At 59.2% G+C, this 23,118-nt stretch overlaps 2 protein-coding genes across 2 annotated transcripts; both read right to left on the reverse strand.

Annotated features, from left to right (window-relative positions):
• Positions 1-3,419: 3,419 nt before the first annotated feature.
• ITIH4 (inter-alpha-trypsin inhibitor heavy chain 4) lies at positions 3,420-18,628 on the reverse strand. The gene is made up of 22 exons (XM_032412202.1): positions 18,530-18,628; positions 17,292-17,452; positions 14,790-14,894; positions 14,490-14,652; positions 14,232-14,342; positions 13,648-13,773; positions 12,880-12,996; positions 12,456-12,624; positions 12,254-12,379; positions 11,876-12,057; positions 11,610-11,795; positions 9,863-10,002; positions 9,451-9,605; positions 9,127-9,153; positions 8,885-8,938; positions 8,308-8,427; positions 7,502-7,528; positions 7,292-7,429; positions 6,055-6,229; positions 4,283-4,437; positions 4,071-4,167; positions 3,420-3,636 (listed from the first exon to the last, which is right to left on the reverse strand). The coding sequence occupies exons 1-22, from the start codon at positions 18,617-18,619 to the stop codon at positions 3,567-3,569; spliced, it is 2,694 nt and encodes an 897-aa protein (XP_032268093.1). The 5' UTR covers positions 18,620-18,628; the 3' UTR covers positions 3,420-3,566.
• Positions 18,629-20,585: 1,957 nt separating this feature from the next.
• On the reverse strand, positions 20,586-22,881 carry MUSTN1 (musculoskeletal, embryonic nuclear protein 1). The gene is made up of 3 exons (XM_032411463.1): positions 22,608-22,881; positions 21,392-21,524; positions 20,586-21,224 (listed from the first exon to the last, which is right to left on the reverse strand). The coding sequence occupies exons 1-3, from the start codon at positions 22,614-22,616 to the stop codon at positions 21,118-21,120; spliced, it is 249 nt and encodes an 82-aa protein (XP_032267354.1). The 5' UTR covers positions 22,617-22,881; the 3' UTR covers positions 20,586-21,117.
• Between the last annotated feature and the right edge of the window lie 237 nt (positions 22,882-23,118).

Below are 23,118 nucleotides of genomic sequence, written 5' to 3' on the forward strand. Positions count from 1 at the left end.
CCCCCCCCCCCCCACCATCCACTAGCCAACCCCCATCCACTAGCCAGCCAGCCAGCCAGCCATCCATCCAGCAGATAAACCAAACATTCTGATTCTGGGCCAGAATCTGGGGGCACACAGCTTAGTAACCCAGTTCCTCTTTGCATGGGTGCCCCAAGTTTGCTAGCAGCTAGGCTGGGAATCCTTTTGATCCTTCAATCACAACTCATGGTGACCACCAGCTCCACCCCCACAATAAGTCCTGCGTGGGGTTGGGGGTCAGACAGAGATTCCCGGAGGAGGGGCTCTGAGGGCTCTCAGCCTGGACAACCCTCTCCCATCAGGACAACTGCAACACCCCTTCCTGGGTCTCCCTGTTTCCACAGAGGGATTCTGTAGAGCAGAACTGACCGTCAGTCCCTGCCTAAAACCCTCTAAATAACACCTCCCACCCACTGATCTTGGAACAAAGGCCAAAATCCTACCTATGGCCTCTCTCGCTTCACCAACCCCACACACCAGGTGTTTCCCCTCACTTTCAGGGTTCCAGACACACGGACTGCTCCCAGTTCTGCAAACCTAACCCCTCCCGCCCCGGATCCTTTGGCTCTGCTGTTGCCTCTGCCTGTGGGGCTCTGGGTGGGCTGTGCAGAGGGCACCCGCTGAAGGAAGCTGTGGGCAGCTTGGATGGCAGAGCAGGGCCACAACCTCCTGGAAGAGGTTGGGGTGAGATTGAGAATGGCAACGAATGCCAGTGGAGGGTGGGATCTGGCGATGGGTCACCAGGAAATTCCCCTACCTCCCAGTCCAGGGGCCCGTCTGCCTGAGCCAGAACAGGGTTTCCCAGGACCTGGGGGCCTGGAGGAGGGCCCTGGGGAGGCCGGTCCAGGAGAATACATAAGGCCCTGCCACCCATTCGGTCCCGCGTTGACTGAGGAACCACGGAACTTTAAACCAGTCAGTTTTCACATCTGTAAAATGGGGAGAAAGATCTTGCCAGAGGGTGTGAAGACATCATCAGCATTATGGTTTCTGATCCTCCTGAGGCACCTGTCTTTGTCCTGTCCCCCCAGGTAGCCCCCAAGCCCAGTGAGTTGGGAGAAAGGCAGGAGGAGGTCCCCAGGCAAGATTCTGCCCCTTCCCCCCAATACACAGTCAGGGAGACCCTCCACGCAGGCAAAAACCTGGTGGGCTGTGTCCTCTCCCCAGTCCCACGTCATCCTGGCTGTGCCTGCCCCTGCTTACAGCCTCCGATGCCTCCCCCAGCTTTCCAGAGAGAAGCCACACTCCCTGGCAAGGTGCACACAGCCGGGGCTGGCCTCGTCCGGCTTTTCCACCTCTCCAGCGTCCACTTCCGCCTCACCCCGTGGCACCGCTTTCCTCCACTTCCCCTGAATTCAATGCGCAGCGTTCTAGCTCTAGGCCTGGTGTCCTTGCCCTCCATTTCCACTGGGCTCACTTCTCTTTATTCTTCAAAATGCAACCCCAACCATGCCACTTCCAGGAAGCCTTCCCTGATATTCCCCAGGTTGGACAAAATGTCTCCCCCTGGGCTCTTTGTTCTCTGGGTGGCAGCTGTCGCAGTAGGCACCGTGTCTCCCATGGTACCCAATGTACCTGCGGCACCCGGCCCAGGGCCTGGCCTAAGTGAGTAGCTGGAAAGCACTCAGGGAACAAAACAGTGAAGGGCACGGAGCTCCTTTCAACTGTTCTCAGAGAACACCTGCTCTGTAAGTGCTCTGGGCCAGAAAGTCACCCATGACCCCCCTGCTGGGGTGCCAGTTCCACAGCCCAGCCCAGGCGATGGGGTCCCGGGGGGGGGTTTGGGGTGGGCAGGCATCTTGTCCCCAGATGGTAGCACTAGCCCCCCAGCAAGTCCGGCAGAGCCCCTGAGGCTGCTCCCTTGTCTCAAGGAGCTCTGGTCTGAGCCCTTCTGAGCAGCCCCCACAAGGCGACTCAGCCCGTGACCCCCGCCTGCCAACCACGCTGGATGGGGAGGCATCAGGGCGATGGAGTGTCCCCTGCTGCTGGAGACCCCTCCCACTGGCTTCTCCTCTGACCCTTCTAGAAAGAGTCACTCTGCAAACATTCTGTAAAGCCCTAGAGCCGAGAAAAGAATGTTTCCCTGGTGATCTAGTTTGCTCCCTCCCAGCAAGCCGACGAGCTCATTTCCTGCTTTACCCTGGCCGCCAGGATGCCCGGAGCACACCCTCGGTGCCATGATTCCCTGCCTGGCCCTGGCACCTCTGATCCAGCTCTCTCCCCTGCTTGCCTCTTCTCTTTGATCTCATCCTTCTGGTTTTTGTTTTGTTCTCTTGATGCTTTTTATTTGTAAGCCAAAGACGTGTGTCATTTTTAAAGAAGTAGGTAGAGTAATTGTAAATGGTTTCTTAGGTATGCTTTGCCTACGCAGGGATTGGGTGCCCTCTCTGGGGTGCTTAACCCTGGAGCATGGATGGCAGAGCACAGCCCTGGCAGCCCAGGATCCGGGAGCACCCCCGTGGGACTGGAGGCTCCTGGGGACAGACCCTGGCTCCCTTCCTGGGGCCGGAGCCTCACCTCTGTATCCTCTCTGCCTGGACTAGCCTCTCGACAAGGCAGTGAGCAGACAGGCCTGAGCCTGAGCACAGGTGTGGAAATCAGACTATGTCATGTAAACCCCATCACCAAGGGGTCGCAGAGCTTGCTGAGGACCTCGGGGAGTCGGCCTGTAAAGAACTTCTGCCCAGTTTGTGCCCACCTGGGGACATTTGTTTCTAACAAGAACTTCTACCCAGTTCATGGGCCTTTTTTTTAGTTGAAACTGGTTTCCACGGACTGAGTGACCATAAAGCAGACCAAACCTTTGCTCCCAGAGTATGTTCTCCTGTCCTAGACCCCCAGCTGCAAGCTAGAGCAATGTTTTATTTTATTTTATTATTTTTTTTCTCTTATTTATACTTATTTAAACTCAACTAGCCAACATATGGTACCCGTTAGTTTTTGACGTCGTGTTCAATGATTCATTAGTTGGGTATAACACCTAGTGTGGAGCAACATTTTAAGTAGGTGGTTTAATCTCTCCAAATCGTAGTTTCTCTGCTTATAAAATGAAGAGACTGGACTGAAATTTCGCCATGGGGCTTACTGGCCACAGGCCTTTGAAGGGCTCACGGTAGAAGATTCTAAGATTCTGGGGCTCCTGGGTGGCTCAGTCGTTAAGCGTCTGCCTTCAGCTCAGGTCATGATCCCAGGGTCCTGGGATGGAGCCCCGCATCGGGCTCCCTGCTCCGCGGGAAGCCTGCTTCCCCCTCTCCCACTCCCCCTGCTTGTGTTCCCTCTCTCGCTGTGTCTCTCTCTGTCAAATAAATAAATAAAATTAAAAAAAAAAAAAGAAGATTCTAAGATTCTAATTCTAATGTGGGATTTAGCCAGATGCAAGCAGAGATGCCCATTGCCTAGGCTTACAGCACCTGTTTTTAATGAAATGAGTCAAAATATCCTCCCCATCGCAGCCCAGGCCCCACAGGCGGCCCTCCGGTCACACGGTGGCAGTCCTCCGCACACCTTTGTGCAGCATGGGGGGGGGCTTCACCCCTCCCTCATAACTACAGCTCCACGGACCAGCAGGAAATCTCTGTTCCTGGAGACCCCTCTTGGTAATCCAGCTTGAGCAACCTGGGATAGAAAGACGGACAGACAGAAAAATAGGTGGTCCGCAAATCTCAGGTGTGGTGGGAAGAGACGGAGACGGCTGGGGTTAGGAATGGGGAGGGTAGAGAGTCTCGGGGCCCTGAGAACTTCCTCCAGCACAGGCTGACAAGGCCCCGTCACCCAAGTGGACCTAGCTGTGTGTGGTCCTCAGGGTCTGGGGCTCTGAGACTTCAGGAGGAGTTTCCTCCTTGTGATCTCTGGGCTGGGGTGGTTTCTGTGGGTCTGAGCTGACTGTCCTTTGTGGGGTCGCTAAGACCTGGGTCACACATATCTAAAGCATCAGCCTTTGCCCTGACCGTCTCTATTTGCCGGGCAAGGACAGAGGGGTAGGGGCCCAGCTCCCAGCCTCCCAGCCCCTGCCCTTGGCCGGGCTCAGTGGCCTGCTTGCACAGAGTCACCTGGTGGCAGAGTACTCAAGGCCCTGAACCCTCAGCATTCGCTTGCTGTCATCTGCCGCTGCCGGAGGCCCCCAGAGCACGTCCTGGTAAAACTGGCCTGGGACACAAAGGGTGGGTCAGCCAGGCATAAAGACAGAAAGGGAGGCTGGGAGACACACAGAGGGAAAGGCCACTGCCTGTTCACTGCAGCGGGGGCTTGTGAGGACGCCTACCAAGGGTCCCGCCGACGCGGCTGGAGAAGCGGTGGGTGTCCCGCAGAAGGAGGCGGAGACCCTCCCCGGGGCCGTCCCAGGGTAGCAGGCCGATGGTCACTCTGTCCGGGCTGCTCAACAGCAGGAGCCCCGCCTTGTCCATGGTCAGCTTGACGCTGCGGGGAGAGCCAGGGTCCTGAGCAGTCGGGCTGGGAGCCGGCGGGGCTGCCCTCTTGTCCCCGGGAATTCCTACTGTGGCCTCGGGTGCTGAGTCCCTTCAGTCCCTTCTGGGCTTCCATCTCCTCATGGTAAACTGGGACCAACGGTAACTTAGATATAGCCGCTGCTTTCTTTATCAAATAAAACAATGGCCCCTTTCACTCCCTGGTTCTCTTAGATTTGGCTTCTCGTGAATTAGTTGGATACGATTTCGGCCGGTCTTGGTACATTTCCTCTGTCCCTTTCGTTGTTACGGCCAGTGCCGCTTCCTTCTGAGGATTAGGGTTATTTAGGTCTAGAAGAGCAAGTCCTTTTCCCTTCTATCCTGTCCTTTTTTTTTTACTTAAGATAATCTTTGAAATTCTTACCTTTTTTGTTTTCTTAGGAATGTGAGGCTCTTTTAAGCATGTTGAATAGAACCCTGCTGTTACTCTGAGGTTATTTAAATGGAATTGCCCTAAACTGACGCTGTCTTCCAGTCATCATACAAGACATAGTCTGTTTTCCCTTATGTGTATCTGCCGTAGCTCATGAAAGTATTTGGACTTTTTCTTACTGCAGGCGATAGGAATTCTTTATTCTACCCTCTAGCATGCAAGTCCGAGGCATAGAAATCCTGTCATTCTCTGTGCATTTATCAGATAATCGGAAACTTCAAGCTCTCTTATGAAATCGGGCGGTTTTCAGGTGAAGCCCTTGGATTTTCTAGGCATGCGCTCATTTGTCAAGTGGAACCCAGTCTCTGCTGTGGGGCAGGGAGAGGGCAGAGGGCAAGGCTCTCTGCACCCGGTACAGGCAGGGGGTTGCAGGGCACGGCTCAAAGAGGGTCAGGGTCCTCGGCCCCATTCCCAGGCCCCCGTGACCTCCAGAGCTGGAGAGCTGCCTCTGGAAGGCTCTGTGGTGGGGCAGCCTCACCCAGAAGAGGATGCCGTCCACTTGCATTACGCACCAGCTGCCCAGTGTTTGATGCCGGGTGGACTTGTCGGCCCCCGTCAGAGCTCCGGGAGCATGCTAAGGATGACATTCCTAACCTGCCCCGGGAGCCAGTGCTCTCCAGCTCATTGCTGTCATTACCTGGCCACACTGACCACGCTGCCCCCCACGGCACCCCGTGGGCACAGCATTGTCTAATGGGCAAAGTGCTCCTGGACCACATCCTCTTACTGGATCTTCTGCCCCACCACTCAGGGCCGGGGAATTATCTCTGATGATGAGTGAGGAAACAGGCTCAGAGAGGGTGAGCAGCCTGCCCAGGGTCACACAGGATTAGCAGCAGAGCTAGTTCCAAACCACACCGTGCCCCACCTGGGGCAGTGACCCGGGTTAGGTATAAGGGCAGCCAGCCCCAGCCTAACTGCTCGGTGCCCTCCAGAGCAGGGGGTGGTGGTGCAGGGCTCTCTGTGTCTTTGCTCCTCCTGCGGGCGCAGCCCACTGCAGAAGACTCATGCCCAGCCACCCTGTCCTCAGGCCCGTGGGCTCAGGTCACCTGTCGGCACTGTCCCCAGCTAAGTGATGGGGCCAGAGAGGTACCCAGACTAGGGGGGGCACCCAACGGGACCCAGGCAGGGGCATACCCGGGTATCACCGAGAACAGCATCTCCTTCCACTTGTAGGCAGAGTTTCTTCGGTTCCGGGTCACTACCACGTGCTCAGGGATGGCACGGACCTGCAGCTGGGGGTTCTTGAAGGTCACCTCGATCCACGAGAACCGGGCCTTCTCTGTCTCGTACTGGGCGGTCACCTCAACCCCTGAGAGGGTCAGGGGCAGAGAGGTCAAGACCGTGGCCCCAGCTGGGCGCTGGCCTGAGCGGGAGGTCCACCCAGACCCCTTCTCACCAGCTGACCTCCCCACTCCCTTTCCCAAACACTCCCTCACACTGGGGGCTGTTTCCCACGGTCTCTCCCCTCATCCCCTGGTTTCAGATGGCTGTGGAAGGACCCCCGAATCCTCAGTGATGGCCACCTTCAGACGAGCCCCCTGAGAAGGGAGATCGTGTCAGAAATCGACAAACGTTCATAAAGCCCCTGTGATGTGCCTGGCCCGATGAGGTGCCATGGCCAAGGGCAAGATGGAAGAGGGGTGGTGCCCCCCCTCCTCTGTGAGCAAACAGACCACAGGCCTGGCGGGATGAGTGGCAGACTGCGTGGACCTGGGAGGAATGAGGGAGCCGTGCATTCTCATTGACTCTGGCCGGCTCTGCAGACGAGCGTGAGCGTCCCTGAGTGCTGTGCCTCCTTGCATCTGACCCGACACTCAGTTCAGCCAGTAAGACCGTTCTGGGGGCTGGGGGTGCAGGCCTGGCCAGCACACACCTACCTCCTCCCACCACTCACCGCCTCCACACCCTCCACAGTCCCACCAGCACCTTCCAGCGCTCTGCTTCTGCCTGCCCCCTCCGCTGCCCAGTGGACCCCTCCTGGTCTGCCAAGGCCCAGTCACTCCTATATGACCCTGTGCAGCACCCCTGCTCCCCGGACAGCTCTTGTCTCCTCCTCTGGGTTTGCTTCCATGTCACTCTGGGCACTGACTACAGGCCACTGAGCTTATCTGTGCCCAAATCTGTCTCCCCGCCGCCCAAGTATGGCAGTGCCTGGGGCAAGTCCACGTCTGGTCACCCTGGAGCGCCCAGGCCACCCCGACCTGTGTATGTGGTGCTCAGGGACGTGGCCATGCCATGATCTGGGACGCGCCTGCGTGGGGCAAGGTGTGTCTCCATGGGCGGGTGTCTCGTCGTTGTCTCTGGGGTAGTAAGTCGGGAGTCAGCGGTGTCTGGGTCTCTCTGGGTGGATGACTGGATGTGCACCTCTCACCTTGGTCAGGGTCCGAGAGTAGGTTCATCGGCCCCTGAGAGTGCTTGATGTCCACACAGAGGCGGTCCACGCTCTGTCTGGGCAGCATCAGGATGACAGCAGGCGCCTGGATGGCGGCTGGGACAGCGGCTGAGGTTCCTAGGGTGGGTAGAGCAGGCTGGGAGACGAGGACGAGGAGGGGACCAGGCCTGAGGGAGGCTGGCAACTGACCTGGGGGTGAGGCTGTCTTGGCTGATTCTGAAAGAAGAAAAAGTCTGGGTTTAGGAGCCCCTTCCCAAGGAGCGGGATGGGGGAGCTGAGAGACAGAGACATGGATGTGTGGTTAGGGCTCCCTCTCGACCTCAACACTGGGAAACCCACGTGATGAGTCTGTAGAGCTCCCCGAGGCTTTCCTCTCCCAGATTCTCCTTGTTATAGGGTCAGAAGCTACTGCAGGGACTCTGGCCTGGGGGGCATCTTCGGCTCTTAAATCCACGCCAAGAAACACTTGGTCAAGAATGGAGGGGGCTTATGGCGCCGAAGCAGGTGTTGGTGCAGGGCCAGAAACAGAAAGGAAGAGGGCAGTCAGGACTGAGAGCAATCAGCATGCCCTCCAGCTGTCATCAGTGCCACCCGCCCCCCACCCAGCCCCGCAACCCCGGCCACACCTACACCCAACTTAGGAGTGCCTTTGTAAACAGGAGAGCGTGCTATTAGGGAAAATGGAGAAGACACAGGGTCTAGCCTGGCTCTGCGCTGTTTCTGAGTCCAGACCTGGAGATCAGAAACAGCTCAAGGGTCCACTACTGGCTTTGGAAATGGAGGAAGACATCCCTTTCTAGAAGGTTCCACCCTGAGCCAGCCTCCAGAGTGTAATCAATCCAATTCAGTGAAAATAAAGTACACATTATGTCATGTCATGCCCCACCGCAACTCTCCCTGGTTTGTGCTTTGTGCTTTACCTCGCTAACTCTAGGGCCATGTTTAATGATCATCTTGAGAAAATTAGACCCTCAGAGGATCAGAAAGTGGCTTACCTAACAACATGTCCGGTAGCCGTGATTTTCCAGCCATAAGTGGGTAAGGATGAGGAGGATTAAGGGGTCCCTGTGGTCCGGCTCTCCCTAGGTCACTAGGTGTCTTCCCGGAAGGTCCAGCTTTGGAAAAGTTGACACACGCAGCCTTCTCTCAAGCAGTGTCATGGCTCCCCATGGCCGGGGCCCTGGGACCCAGGTCAGGAGAGGGATGTGGAGAGGGCAGATGGCTCCCCTCCCTACACTCATCACTCTGGGAGCCTGTCCCTCCATGGCCAGGAGAAGTTCAGCGTGGGAGCGATGGACACTTCTTGAGCCCCCCCCCCCCCGTCCCTGGAATATGAGCCCCCGCCCCCGCCCCGACTCAGACTACCTTGGCCTCTACAGCCTCCCCTTTCAGTGAGGACAGAGTCTGTATAGATGCCTCCTAATCAGATATAACTGGACCTGAGTCCCAGCCCTGCCACCAGCCAGGTGAGCCGGTAAGTCACTCCCGCAACAACCAGGGCAGAGCCTAGTCTGTGTCTGGGGTTAAGGTCCTGTCACTCTCCGCCACCCCTCCCCTTCCCTCCTTTGCCACCTGTTATTCTGGACCTTCTGTCTCCAGCGGTACGAAATCTAGAGAGTGGACCACCTGGAAATCAGAGGGACCTGGGTTTGCTTCTGGGATATACTTTTTTGGGGTCCCCAGCTGACCAGGGATTGTGTCCCTAAGTGCCCAGGACAGGGTCTGAGTAGCAGCAACCTCGTGGGGCTGGGGCCTTAGGCCCTGTGTCAGCCAACTGTCCCCCGGCCCAGCCTTTGAAGGAATTAAGCCCTTACCTAAGTAGAAGTTCTTGTGTTTGTTTTCTGGATAAAACAAAAAGAGAGAAAAGGAAATACACTGTTAGAGTGGTTTCGACAAGTTCAAAGTGCTTCTGTTTAAACTTGCTTCCCAACCCCAGCACTGAATAGGTGCGGTGAACTCTGGGGTCAGGAGACCTGGCCTCAGCTTCCTCATCAATGGGATGGGATGAGTGTCCGGGGGATCCTGGGAAATTAGGGATGGCCGGGTCGGGGACTTGGTGGGGACACGGGAAAGGCTCTGGAGGATGCTAGGTCAAGACTGTGCTGCCGAGGAGGCTGGGGTCCTACTCTCACACCTACTGGTTTCCACAGGCTTCTCAGCAACTTCAGACCATTCTTTGCCTTCAGGTTTGGTGACCACCATGGACGTGAGGGGAGTGACAAAGCTATAGTGGAGTGACAAGTTCAGAGCTCGGGTCTCGAGGGCCTGTTTCTCAGCATCGGATGCCGAAATCCTGCAGGTGGGGGATATCAGAGGCTCAGCAGGTCTTCCCCAGATGCTTAGTCAGATTCTCCCTCCCTTCCAGACCCTTCTGGGAGGTTCCCACTGGGAGAGTCTGGAGCTCACCCACGATGCCACCAGCCCCTCTCTCTATGCCCAGGAGATACCCCGGGCCAGCTCCACCTGCCCCCCGCACCGGGGAAAGCTTGGGAAGGTGCTTGGGCTGTGTGTGGCTGTCCCAGCAGGCCCTCGAGGGTGTGGGCCACCCACATTTGCTCCAGCAGTTGCTGGATGGTCAAGTATGCCCAGAGTCTCTCCATGAAGCTGTGGAAGATGTACTTGGGGTTCTGGAACTCATTCTCCTGCTCCGCCACGCTGGACTCCGTTTGGAAGGTGATGTTCTGCACGCGCTGGAAAGAGGGGCCCAGCCCGGGCAGGGGCAGTGAGGGCCCCTCCAAGGCCAGCATGGCAGGCACAGAGCCGGAACTCAGGTCAGACCGACCCTTCCAGAGACAGGGAAATGAGAATGGGATCCGAACCCCCGGCCAGGGTAGAAACAGCAGCAGGAAGGAAGGGCAAGTGCAGTGTAGGGGCAGAAAGGGGCCCCAGGGATATTCCACACTCACCCGAAATATGGAGACTCTGGGGACAAAGAGGGAAGAGCCTTCTCCAGAAGTCAGTGGCAGAGTTGAGAAGAGAACTCAGGTGTCATGGCCCTGATAGGGCTTGGGGCCCCATCCGCCCCAACCAGCAGTCCCTTGCCCAAGCTGGTGCCCTCTGCTGGAGCTGGGCGCAGCGGGATGGTGGCAGTAAGGCGGGTGCCAAGCTCTGGGTGGACTGCTGCTTCCTTCCCCAGGGCGGGGCCTTCTGGTCTCAGGCTGCCTTGCCCGCAGTCTGGGAAGTGGGGTCTGGGGACAGAGGAACCCTGCCCTCTCTCACCCCTGCTCCACACAGCAGCCGAAGACCTTACTGTGGATCAGATCCCACTACCCCTGCTGGAACCACTCCTCTTTCTCTCGCCCGCAGCCTGGTTTCCCAAAACTGCCCCATGCAGGCCACCTGCGTGAATTTTGCCCTGTCCACACACACAGCGATTTGTTTGATGGTTTTCCTTAAAGGAACTTTAAATAGATGTATACTATTTATTTAGCCTTGTCCCAAGCAATCATATCTGCGAAAGTCTTAGGTCTGGTGTTCAAGTTCTATTTTCCGGGAGACACATTAAAATAAATACACAACTACTGAAACAAAGACATGTTTGTGAACTACCTGGAGCCACCCCGAGTTCTGCACTTTGGGAACCCCTGGCCTTCAGGTTACTATTAGCAGCTAACGTGAATGGAGTGGTTATACTGGGGCCAGACATTGATCCCCACAGCAGCCTTACAAGATGGGTAGGGTGACCTATTCTGATTTTTACACAGGAGGAAACTGAGGCACAGGAAGGTTACATGATCTGCCTCAGGCCTCACCTCTGCGAGGTGGCAGAGTGGGTTTGAACCCAGGTTTGAACCCAGCCTGCAGCTCCTGGTTGTGTGAGGATTTACCCGCACCGTCTCTCCCGAGAGGACAGTATCCTCAGGGCTAGAGAAGGACCTAGAGCAGAGCAGGTGCTGTTTCTCTCCGTGGAATGAGAGGGCCTCTCGAGGCACAGAGGCAGAGACGGGCACCACGAGGGGAGCCGGGCTCTTGACCTGGCTGCTTTGGGGCCCGAGGCAAGTTGCCTGCTCTGCCTGGACCTCAGCCTGCTCATCTGCGAAATGGGAGCAGTCCCCCCTGGCCGACCGCAGCCTCTGAGGGCTGGTGTGAGGCCAGGAGGGCATGCCAAGTACCTGGTGCTCTCAGGACCAGCAGCAGCACCAACGGACTGCTAAGTGTCATCTCTAAGTGGCAGAGGGCACCGTGTGACTTGTGCAAGGTCAGTCGCTGGAGCCCTGCCAGGCTGGCGTTTGAACCCAGCCCCTCTGACTGCCTGCCCCAGCTGCCCCTCCCCTGCAGAGGGGCTGGCCACACTCACCAGCTGCCCCCTGACTTTGGCTGAGAGCACATCGGGGCTCTGGTCCCGGAGCTTCCCGGCCACGACGATCTCGGAGCCTTTGAAGAGCAGCCGGAAGTTGTCCCGTGAGACCTCCTCCACCGCGTTGCTGGGGTACTCAAAGGTCACTGCTGTCAGCAGTGGGTTGGCCACTTCCTGGTAGAAGTCCTGCAAGGTGGGGGGTGTCACGAGTGCGGGGCCAGGCTCCGCCCGCCTCACCCAGGCGGCCCCCCCAGGGCCTCGGTCACCTGCAGCTGCAGGGTGGAGTCCGAGTCCTCATAGATGCGCCGAGTCAGGCCGCCGTTATCTAGCGCCAGCTTCTCTAGGAAGGCAAGGCTGACGTCGAAGCCAAAGCCCAGGCAGAAGAGGCTGTACTGGCCATCTATAGCTTCCTTCACGTTCTTCTGGATCCTTGCAGGGTTGGTCTCCCCTGGACCCAGCGGTGTGGGAAGGGGGAGTGAAGAAACAGTGATTTGTTCAGATACTTCTGGAATCTCAGAGCCAGAGGGGCCTCAGATACGCCCCCCGCCCCAGCCTCGGGTCCCACGGCAAGCCAGGGAGAACCCCAGCTGCACCCCTACCCCCCGCGGGGCAGCGTGTCCCGGAGTGGCTGGCGGTGCCCTCACCCATGGTGGGGTCGCCGTCGGTGAGCAGGATGATGAGGGAGGCGCTCCCCTCCGGCAGCAGCTCCTTCTGGTTGGCGCTGTCCAGCAGCCGCGCGGCCAGCAGCACCGCGTCGTTGATGTTGGTCCCTGGGGGGCACGTACTCTCAGGGTGGTAGCTTCCAGCCCGGAAGCCGCCACACTGCGGGGCCCCAGAGGCGCTCACCTCCTTGGGTCTGGATGCTGGCAGCATAGCTCCTGGCCTGGTTCACGTTCTCGGCCGAGGCCGGCACCAGCAAGGGCTTCCACTGGGCCGCCTCCCCGCTGAAGCTGACAAGATTGAACTGGTCGTTGGGGCTGAGGTCATCCAGGATCTTGATTAAGGCTTCCTGGGTCTGGGCAGGAGGGTGGGAGACTCAGGAGGGTGTCTGAGTGGGCCTCCCTGGGGCTCACGTGTACTTGGGCTGGCATCCGAGGGCTCCCACGGTCACTGCTCTTGGGGCAGGCGATGCCCACACTCTGGCCAATCTCAACCCCTGGGTGCCCCCTACCCAGGAAGATGGAGGAGGGAGAATGCCTCCTGGACCAGACCCAATGGCATGAGGCTTATGTGAGTTTCCAGGGCTGTGCCCTGAGCCAGAGGGACCCACCTGCTCTATCTTCCTGCCACTCATGGAGCCGCTTTTGTCAATGACGAAGATCACATTCTTGGGTATGGTGGGCAGGCCTTTGGGGGCAAAGTAGTGCACAAAGTAGCCACTCTCGATCTGTGATCAGAGTGAAACAAACCCAGGTAATAAGAGCTGCAGCCCTGCCCTGCCCCCGACCAGCCTTCTCACCCTAATCCTTGGGTTCCTCTCTTCACACAGCCCCCTCTGTCTCTGTCCCACTGCTGACCTCCCAAATCTTCACCATCTTCCACGGCTCAGTCCAGCCCCTCTCTTGCCTTCCCTGCTCACACATGGTCCACTAGAACTCTACCCCCACTTTATCTCCTATTTGTTTTAGTATTTGAGGCAACTTATCACAAAAAGTTTAGACATTCTAAGCCTAAAATCCATCAAAAGACTAAAGACTTTAAAAACAAGGTCCATCAAAGGTGAAAAGGGAAAGCACAATGATGCCAGAAACTTGTGTGAAAGAAGCTACTGCCACTGAGCATAAAACTGAACTGTGAGCCTCCTGGCAGCCAAGGCAATAAGGGAAATCCTGCAGGGCATCTCTTTAGCAGAGGTGAAACTTCCGTGCCTCCAAGAGAAAATTGTCTCAGGGACAACATAACAAAATTACTTGTTTTCAGCCTGTGCTGCCACTGGTTCACCCTGATAAGTAGGGGCAGTTATTTTGCATTTCATTCTAGAACATACAAGCTCAGGCCCTTTTCTGGTTGCCCTACTCTTGCCTTAGAGCCCACACACCTGAATGGAGCCCCCGGAGATGGTCCGGTGCACATCGTAGCGGACGATGAAGTTGCCATCCAGGACTGTGTCCTGCTGCCCTGGTGACATTTGCTGGGAGAGCGTGGGCTTGAATTGGATGTGAGCCTGGGGAAGGACGGGCTGGAGTTGGGAGGAGCCCCGTGGTCACCCCCACCCCCTCTGAAGCAAGAATTCCAGGATGCGGCCTTGGGCCACAGTCCAGGGAACGTTCTCTGAGGCCAAGCTGTTGGAGGGACTGTCTCCATACAGGGGAGTGGGAGCTGTGTGAGCAGAGGCTGGGCTCAGTTTGCACAGGATCCTGCTGGTGACCCCTCCCCGCCGTGGGTCCCTCACTCCGGCTCCTCCCCATGGCCTTCTCCCCATCTCAGGCTCCACACCAGCACCCAGCAGCCTTCTCTAGGCCCTGTCCTCCACCTCGGCCAAGTGGCAGCATGGACACAGACCTCCGAAGTCCCTCCAGCTCAGAGAGTCTGCCCATTTGTCCCGCTCTCTGGACAGACTCATACGGCTGGCCTGACAACAGGCCCCCGGGGACCCTTGCCCGCCGACCGAGGCAGGCCCACCTTGGTCTTGTTCTGCGAGACAGTGAGGGCGTCTGCCAGTTCGTTGGTCATGAAGGTGCTCTCTGTCTCCAGAAAGCTGATGCCCTGAGGCTCGAAGATGTGAATGTCCATCTGGAGGCAAGCAGTGGGTCACTGGGTCAGCCAGAGTTGGGGCTGGGCCTCACAGGAGGCAGAGGGGGAAGGAGGGGCTGCCCTCAGCGGAGCAGGTGTCTTCCTGGAGCAAACCCCCCCGGACCGGGGAGCAGGCAGTGCTGGTACCTGCAGGTGCTTGACCAGCTGCTGGGGCTGGACTTTCAGCAGCAGCTCATATGCTCCCAGACACCGCTTGAGCAGCTCCTCATACACCAGCTCGAAGGTGACCTTGGCAGCGGGGGCCACACTGACCGACACCTGGAACTGCTCCGTCTTCCTTCCGCTGGCCCTGGGGGAGGAGAGCAGCAGGTCTGCCCCTCCAGGCCAGGCAGGGTATGGCCACCGGAGGCTGGAGGGGGTCTGCAGGGCTGAAGGGGCAGCCTCCCCCCCCCGCCGGGGTCCCTCCCACCACCCGCTTCGGCTCACTTGACGAGACCAGCGCTCTCGCCCCTGGCCACAGCGGCGCTGTACTGTTCCTGGGCTGCAGCCTTCTCCTTGATGTTCCCTGGGTAGGTCACACCTCCGATGACCCTGGGGCAGGGTGGCAGGCGTTGTGGAGGGCTTGATAGGAGCTGCTCACTCCAATCCCACCTCCTCCAGGGAGGCTCCCTGGACCTGGTGTGCCTCTTAACAGATCGACTCCTGTCTTTGCCTGAGCCCACCCATTTCTTTCTTTCTTTCTTCTTATTATTTTTTAAAGATTTTATTTATTCAATTGTCAGAGAGAGAACGAGAGCACAAGCAGGGGGAACGGCAGACAGAGGGAGAAGCGGGCTCCTCGCTGAGCAGGGAGCCCGATGCGGGGCTCGATCCCAGGACCCCGGGATCATGACCTGAGCTGAAGGCAGACGCTTAACGACTGAGCCCCCCAGGCGCCCAGCCTACTCACTTATTATGTACTTACTGTATACAAGACTCTGTGCAGGGCCCCGGATGAGGGTGGCGGGCCTCTGCGAGCCATGCTAGGCTTCTGTCTACGCTGCAGCACGCAGTGTTGGTAAACATACATTTACTGAACAGCCCGGGGAGGCAGGTTGCGGGGGAGGCAGGGCTGAGGTAGAGCATGGCCTCCACCCTTGCAGCCTGGCCCCACATTCCGGCTTGCCCGATCTGCCTCACAGCCTGCCCCCAGCGGAACTGGTCAGTCACCAGCGGGCGCTTCCCGGGGCGCACTTGTGCCCAGCTTGTGTGCAGCTGTGTGGGCAGCCAGAGGAGGAGCGGGGTGCCGGGCTCCCAGGCCAGTGGGAAACGCGGGTCCCAGAAGCTCTGACCCCTCTCCCTGCAGCTGGCCCCTCTTCCCGCCGGCACACGGCCGGGCTGTCTGCACAGAGGCGGGCCTCTGCGGAAGTAGGTTTGGGACAACTGCTGCACGGGGCCCCCAGGGCTGTGCACACGATCCTAACGGCTCTTCTTTGGGACTAGAAGGAACTGCCGGGGCTTTTCCTCTGGAAGGAGAAGAACTGCTGCCGACCCTCCTTGTGAGGTGAGCAGGGACGTGTCAGCGAACCTACACCTGGTCCACCTGGGTGGGCTGAAAGGGTGACAGTAGGCAGGGGTGGGCAGGGCGGGTGTAGCTAGGGCATTAGGACCCAGTGTCCCACCTCCGCACCTTCCTGACCTTCCAGGTCACAATTAACTCTGGGCGAGGGATGCTGCTGCTGAGTGGGCCATAGGGCTCCTCCTCCCAGATGCCCCAGCTGGGACTCCCCGCCAGGCCAGAGCGCAGGGCCCCCTGCCCCCTGCTTCCCCATCTCCTGCAGCAACACCAGCTGGACCCAGAGAGGGGTGCAGGCCCTGGGCTCTCAGCACATGCCATGCGTCTGGAAGCTGGCCGCCTGCTGGTCTTGGCCCCCCGTCGGAGGCTGGGGGTACCCTGCAGCGCTCAGACTGCAAGTCGGGCAACACAGGCCTGGCTCCAGGATTAGGAGAAGCAGGGGGCTGCTGACAGGGGTGACAGGGAGCGAGAAAGAAGCTGACCGCAGGGACCCAGGCCCCACCGCAGTTATTTCAGAGGTCTCAGGGTAGTTTGGGGACCCCGGCCGAGAGAAGCTTGCTCTGGGCCCCATCCATCGCCCTCCCTCAGTTGCTGGGATCAGCGTCTCTCTGGCCTGCCCTCAATCACTGCCTCTCTCGTGGGGCCAGGGACAGACGGGGAGGGTTCTCAGGCATTTAGCAAACATTGCAAAAGAGTCGGGAAGGGTGGGGGAGGACAGTAGAGGACAAGGTGAGGAGCAGCCCTGAGCCACAGAGTCCACAGAAATCCCAGGGGCCTCCCCATGCGGCCTTGGGCCCAGAGCAGAAAGGCCCTCTGCTGTGTCCCAGGTGGGAGGGAGGGGACGAGCTGGCTTAGAACTTCCTAAGACAAAGAGATCGCCCTCCTTGAGGCATTGCTCCATTGTGGGGCAGCCCAGGAGTTAGGAAGTCATCTGTATTCTGAGCTGGACTCTGCCTTTTGTGACTCCCTCCTGCCTGGGCCTGGCCTCAGAATGCCCCAACTCTACTCTTCAGAGGCAAAGACACCAAGATGCTGTGGTTCTCCATCTGTCAACCGGGCAGGTTGGTGGCTGGTGGCTGGCGGGAGGGATAAATGGAAGGGTGGGTGGAGGGATGGATAGAGGGAGGAAGGGATGGAGAGATGGAGGTAAGGATGAAGGGAGGGAGGGAGGGAGGGAGGGACGGATGGCAGGAGGGCTGGATGGGTGGAGGATGGAGGGATGGAACATCTCTGAGAACGCATGAAGTTCATGGGTAAAGCCTCTGGTCCCTTGTATTGCCTGCAGGCAGAGCACACACGCCTAAGGCATCCATCCTGGCTCACCTCACATCAGGAAGAGGGTCGCTCTTCCCGACAGGGTGTCGCCAGGGAAGATGGTGTCATGGTGCTGGGTTGCAGGAGGGCGACGGGCAAGAGGGCAGGAAGGCACCTACATGGAGAAGTTGGTGATGAAGGCTCTCTTGGGCAGCTCCACCTGGAAGGTGGCCTCCTGCATAACACTGGCCCTGTTGACCACCCTGCTGGTGACGACGGTGTGGGCAAATCTGGACGAGACCTTGGAGTCCACGCTGAGGCTGTAGATGTTGATGCCATTCTGGACCAGTGAAGGGGGAGGGGTGGGACTGTTTGAATGCCACCCCAGCTTGAGACAGCACTCTTTAAGAGGGGGCCCTGCCCTTGGTCCCCGACACCACTGAACCACCAAGCCCCCGGCCAAACCCCACGAGGCATTTCACATGTGAACACTGGTCTCACAGCAGAGGGAGCTGCGTGCTTCGTCCCCCACCCTTCAGTGTGTCCGGGAGGCGACTGTCACTTTCTCCTCGGGCCGGGGGCCTTAGAGGGGTCAGGCAGCTTCACATTTGATCTTAGCTCTGCCCGGTGAAAGGGTAGTGAACAAGTTCTGCGATTTCTGGTGCCCTCGGCCTCCATGGAAACTGGGAAAACAGCTCTTGCCTGTCTCCCACCAGGTGCTTACAGGAGCTGGGAGAACGTGGAGGAGACGGGGCGCCCAGTCTCTAATTACTGGGAGCCTTCCTCTTTGCCCCCCTTGACCCTGCGGCCCTGGACCCTCCCCAGGTACACGCTCTTCTCCTCCAGGTCTGCGGTTCCCCAGGAAGGACGTGTGCACGCCTGCAGCCTTGCACACCTGCTCTCTGCACACGGCATGTTCAGGCGCACGCGCGGCTTAGCACCGAGGCCGGGTGGCTTGTGGAGTGTCTGCTCAGTGGCAGACATTGGATGAAGTTCTTTCTAGATCTTTACAGGTTTGATCTTCATGACAAAGCTCTGAATAGCTTTTCTTTTTGCCGTTTTACAGATGAGGAAACAGACACCGAGAGCGTAAATAACTCCTGCGCGGCCACTCAGCCAGGGAGAGGGAGAGGCGGGCTCCTGGAGCCCATTCTCGCCCAGCCCACCCCCTGCCGGCGCCCGGCGGCGGCTCGCTGGGCCGCATCGCCTCCCCGCAAAGCGGGAGCGGGGTCTCCCTGCTGGGAAATGGGAGAGCATCCAGAGAGCGCCCAGGCTAGTGTCTGGCGGCCGGCGGCAGCCCGTCTTCGCGCACGCGCTGGTCCACGCTCGCCCGGCCGCACGGGCTTGCACACACACAGGCTCTCCTTGCTCGTCGGCTCACGCCACCCCCGCTTGGGCACCCGCGGCTGCCCGTTACCTTCTGGGCGGCCGCTGTGTGGAGGGCAGCCAGCAGCAGGAACAGCACCGGCGCGAGGCCCCAGGGGCGGCTGGGGGCCGAAGGCTGCATTTGGGCTCCAGTGCCTGGCGGGTTGCTTCTGAACTTGGGAGGAGGTGGGGAATGAATTAGTAACATGCACGCGGCCCCGCCCCTCTGGGGGCGGCTTCTGGGAAGTTGGGATCTCCAAGCCAAAAACTGCAGTAGCCTCAGCTAAGCAAACTGTGAATGTCCCGTGGACCTTGGCTGGGGCTAGGGACACGTAGTGAGGAGAAGCGGGCTCAGGTGGGAAGTGGGCATGGCTCTCCCTCTGAAAAGTCCAGAATCATCCCAGGCCACTACCAACCCCTCGCACCAGCCCTTCCACCAGCGGGCTCCCTAGGTCTGGGAGACGCAACAGGGAACCAGCCTGCTCTCCCTAAGCCCAGCCTGGGAGAAACAGGGATGGCCCAGACCAAGGGGGCTAGGGAGTGGCTTCCGGGAGGGGGCAGCGGGGACCCAAAGGTACTGAGCAGCCATTGGGGTTTCTGACTGGGGCAAGACCTGCTGGGGTCGGGGCAGGACGGAGACCCCTTATTTCTGGGGTGAGAGAGACTGGGCCCAGGAGTCCTCTTCTCTGCGTTTGGGTCCCAGGCTGCTGTCGGGCCCCATTAATCTAGCTAGGGCTCTTGGTTCAACTCCCGCAGGGCCCCCAGAATGAGACCCGCACTTTGGCAATACCAACCAAGAGCCATAAAGATGCCCGCACCTCGAGGCCCAGAGGTCTCCCTCCAGGGCATTTATTGAGAGGAAGGCATGGAACAGCGTGGTGGTGTGTGCACTTGGCGGCCCACGGGGTCAGTCATGCCGAGGGAGCCCGTGAGTCACGGCTAGCGTGAGAATGTGGAGGCGGCAGCGCACCGGGGGGGTGCCACGGTCCCGAGCCGGACCGGAGGGAGGGCACCGGAAGGGGCGGGCTAGGATTACCGGTAACTTTTCTCAATTATCCTTTAATAAACTTGAAATGCCTTTGTAACAAACAGCAACGAAGTGAATAAATATTGAGGGATCTGGACGAAGCTGGTGCTTGTGTCCCTGGCAGTCCCAGCTCCTGGGTCTGGCCATGGGTAAGGTCGAGTTGCTTCAGCAGTGTGGCCAGGTGCCAAACCCTGGGTCGAGGCTGGCTTGGTGACACTGGTGGGGGTGGGGGTGGGGGGCGTGGGGAGCAGCCATGTTGGGGGCCCACACAAGGTTCTGAGGCAGTGACTGGCCGCCGGGGTCTCCTCCATCAAGGCCAGCAGCATCCGGCTCGGGCGAAAGGGCAGCAGAGACCCGGGTGCTGTGTCTGGCTGCGAGTAAGTGTCCCCCTTCCTTAGCACACCTGCAGCCAGAAGCATCTCTCTGCACGTCTATACTGCTTGCCCTTTGGCTCTGAATAAGGTTGGGATCATATGGGGCTTCACAGCCCTGCGGCAATCTGAAAAGAGCCTCCCCAAGGAGCACAGTGGGCAGGCCCAGGCCCTGTCCCACCGGAGGTCTGCTCCTCGGGGCACAGAGCACAGGCCCAGCCTAGAAGCAGCTATATAAGGAGGCCGGGCTGGCTGAGGACGTGGGAAAGGCTCCGAGCAGCCAGCCCCACCTGCCCAGGGGGCCGGCCGGCTTCCCTGCAGGCAGCAGCCCTGAGTCGGGTGCCGCAAGGCCCGGCCCTGCTGGTCCAGCCTGGGACTCTGCCTGTGGTTTTGCCGTCACAGGGGGATGGGCCTCTGCAGGCCCAGATCTGACAGCTCCATGCACACAGGGGACACTGAGGCCTCGTGAGCCAAGGGCCTGGAGTTCCCACGAGGCAGGCAGAGCTGTGGGAGTGGCAAGGGGGAGGCTCACCCTGTGCGTGGGACAACAGCTCAGGAGGCAGCCTACCACTGGCCAGAGAGGGGCCTCGACCTGGCTCTGTCTTTGAGGGGTATGAGCTGGCAAGGAGGTAGTGCAAACAGGGGTGCAGGGGGGAAGGGGCTGGGAGGTCCCTGGTCTGGCAGAGCCTTGGAGTCCTTGGAAGCATCTTGATGGTTTCTGTGGAAGGCAGGCAGAGGGGTGAGCCTCGGGCCCCCACCTGCTTCACTCTGAGCAGTGTTCCTGTGGCCCTTGTCAGACAGGAGGGGAAATCGAGGCCAGAAAGGGAGAGACTGGTTTGAAGTCATACAGGAGCTCAGCACCAGGTCTCCACGTCCAAGGCTCTTTCTAGCATGTGGCAGTAGCCATAATAGCACCCGCCTTACCCTCTGGGACCTCCCAAAAGCCCAAGAAGGGTACGGAACATGCCCCACACCCTAACCCGCCTGCCCCTCCCCTACACTTAGTGGCCATGGCCGGTGACCAACTAACAGCCTCCAAATGCTGGGGCCACGTGGGCATGCTCTTTATTGGTGTTCCCTGGGTGCTGGTGCAGAGTCCCTGGGCCGAGGTGCCAGGGCTGTGAGGGGTGGGTGGCTGTCGCACAGGCAGCAGGTAAGAAGGTGCATTCTGGCATAAAAAAGTTTTTGGGAAAGGCTCCTGCATCTGGGAGTTGGCAGCGGCAAGGGGAATGGGCGCACGTCTTAGCCAAAGATGCTCTTGGCAGGTCCTGCTTTGGGCTTCTCGAAGACGGTCTCAGTGCCGGTCCGGTTGCCGCTGAACACGGACGGGGCGGTGGAGCCAGCTCGTTCTGTGGGGAAGATGGGGAGGTGGTGGAGGGGCATTTGTGGGGGGTGCCCCCCTGAGCTCAAGAGCTCTGGACTCTCAGGAAATGACCCTGGGACCCCTCACCCCGCCCCCCGCCCCCACTGACAGCCATCCACGCCCTCCACCCCCACTGCCCAGGAGGATACTCACCACACTCCCGCATGACCTGGTAGGTCTTGGACTTGATCTCTTGGTTCTTGGCTAGGTTCCCACGGGCCCCCTTCAGATCTTCCTCCTTCACCGGGGGGCACTTCTTCTTGATGGGTGCCTCCTGAGCACCAGCCTTGGAGAGCCCAGAGCCTCATCTTACAACCCCAGGCCTTGAGGCTGAAAGCCCCTTCCCACCTCTGTGCCTTGGCCCTGAGATCCCTCTTCACTGGTCACTGAGCTCATGCCAATTGAAGGTGCCACTCCTCTTCCAGGAAGCCTTCCCAGCTGTACTCCACCCCCCACCCCCAAGTCTCTCTGTCCTTCTCCCACAGACTGGGAGCTCGGGGACTGTGGCCTCATACTGTCTGCCTGGCCAGACTCAGGCCTGGGCACAAAGGGCAAGGGGGAAAGGGACTGGTTTTGAGGTGGATTTCAAGGGGTGAATTCCACGACCTGCTCACTGGGTGGCAAGGGGTCCCTTAGAGCCTGCCTTTCTCTCTCCCCAACTGCCCGCATTTACCTTGTGTGTTTTGGGGGTGGGAATAGGGTAGTAGAATCAGATCCCCATGAAGTCAGTCTGGTGAGCACCCACCCATGGAACAGGCAGCAAGGAGAGCCCTCCACTTAGCCTGCTCCTCTGTCTGTCCCTCCAGTACTAGGGATATTCAGACTCCGTGCTTATGCTGGCAGCCCCAGGCGCCCACGAGTCTGAGGCCTCACTCCTTCCTAAGCCCTGGGGACAGGTGCAGGGAAGCCCTGGTCTCCAAGTCTGGGCTGGGCTCCCGGGGCGACAGGCTGCACCCCTTGCACAGAGATCTGTCCTGCCGGGGAGATGGCCAGGCAGAACTGTGTCCCTACGGATCCAGCCTCACGAGTATGTACACACACACTCACACACACTCACACACACACGGCTACAAATGAGTCATATAGTCAGCTTCCTCGCACACAAAAGCATACACAGAGACTCGAAGTATCCTACATGTCGTCTCTACCCTCCGGGCAAACCAGGGAATACCACCGAACCCAAGATAAATAGGGCTTTGTCGGCAAGCTGGGGCTGGGGGATGCCCTCCCTGGGCCGTGGCCGTTCAGGGGCTGCAGAGACTCCTGTTTACACCTGGAGTTCAGCTCAAGACACGACCGTCAGAGCGGACAGTGTCCAGGTTCCCATCCCCGCCCCTGCCCCCACACAGCCGGCGCCGGGCCCTCCTACCTGGGACATGGTGGGTCCCCTGCTCCTCTGACAGACGCGGAAACTGGTGGAAGAGATCAGAGCCGCACCAGCCCTCTGGGGCTTATATAGTCCCCTTGCCTGTCCTGGCAAGCCACTCCCCTCCTCGACGGGTGTCCCGATGATTCAGGTCCACACGGCCTCTGGCTTCAGAGTTTATTCTTAGAGGTGAGAGGGGCTGGCTGAGCACTGCTGCCTGGGGGGCTGTGGCCTGGCGAAAGCCGGTGGCGGGGGAGGCCCTGTGCCCTCGGCAACAGCTGCTCTAGGCCGGCAGGGGGGGCCGGGCCTGGCGGCGAGCAACGGGAGTGTGGACGCCTGTGTGCAGGCTGAGTGCCCCCCCGGGACGGTCCATCGCCACGCAGTCCCCGGGGCAGGGGGGGAGTCCGCGCCAGGCAGAGCCCTTCTGAGCTTGTTTTTCATTCTCTTCCCCCCCCCGTCCCTGGATTCCAGAGGCAAGAGACTTTCCATCCCTGCCCAGCAGGGCAGAAGCTTC

This window comes from Phoca vitulina, unplaced genomic scaffold, assembly GCF_004348235.1.
Source record: "Phoca vitulina isolate PV1807 unplaced genomic scaffold, GSC_HSeal_1.0 scaffold13, whole genome shotgun sequence".
Classification (NCBI taxonomy): Eukaryota; Metazoa; Chordata; class Mammalia; order Carnivora; family Phocidae; genus Phoca; species Phoca vitulina.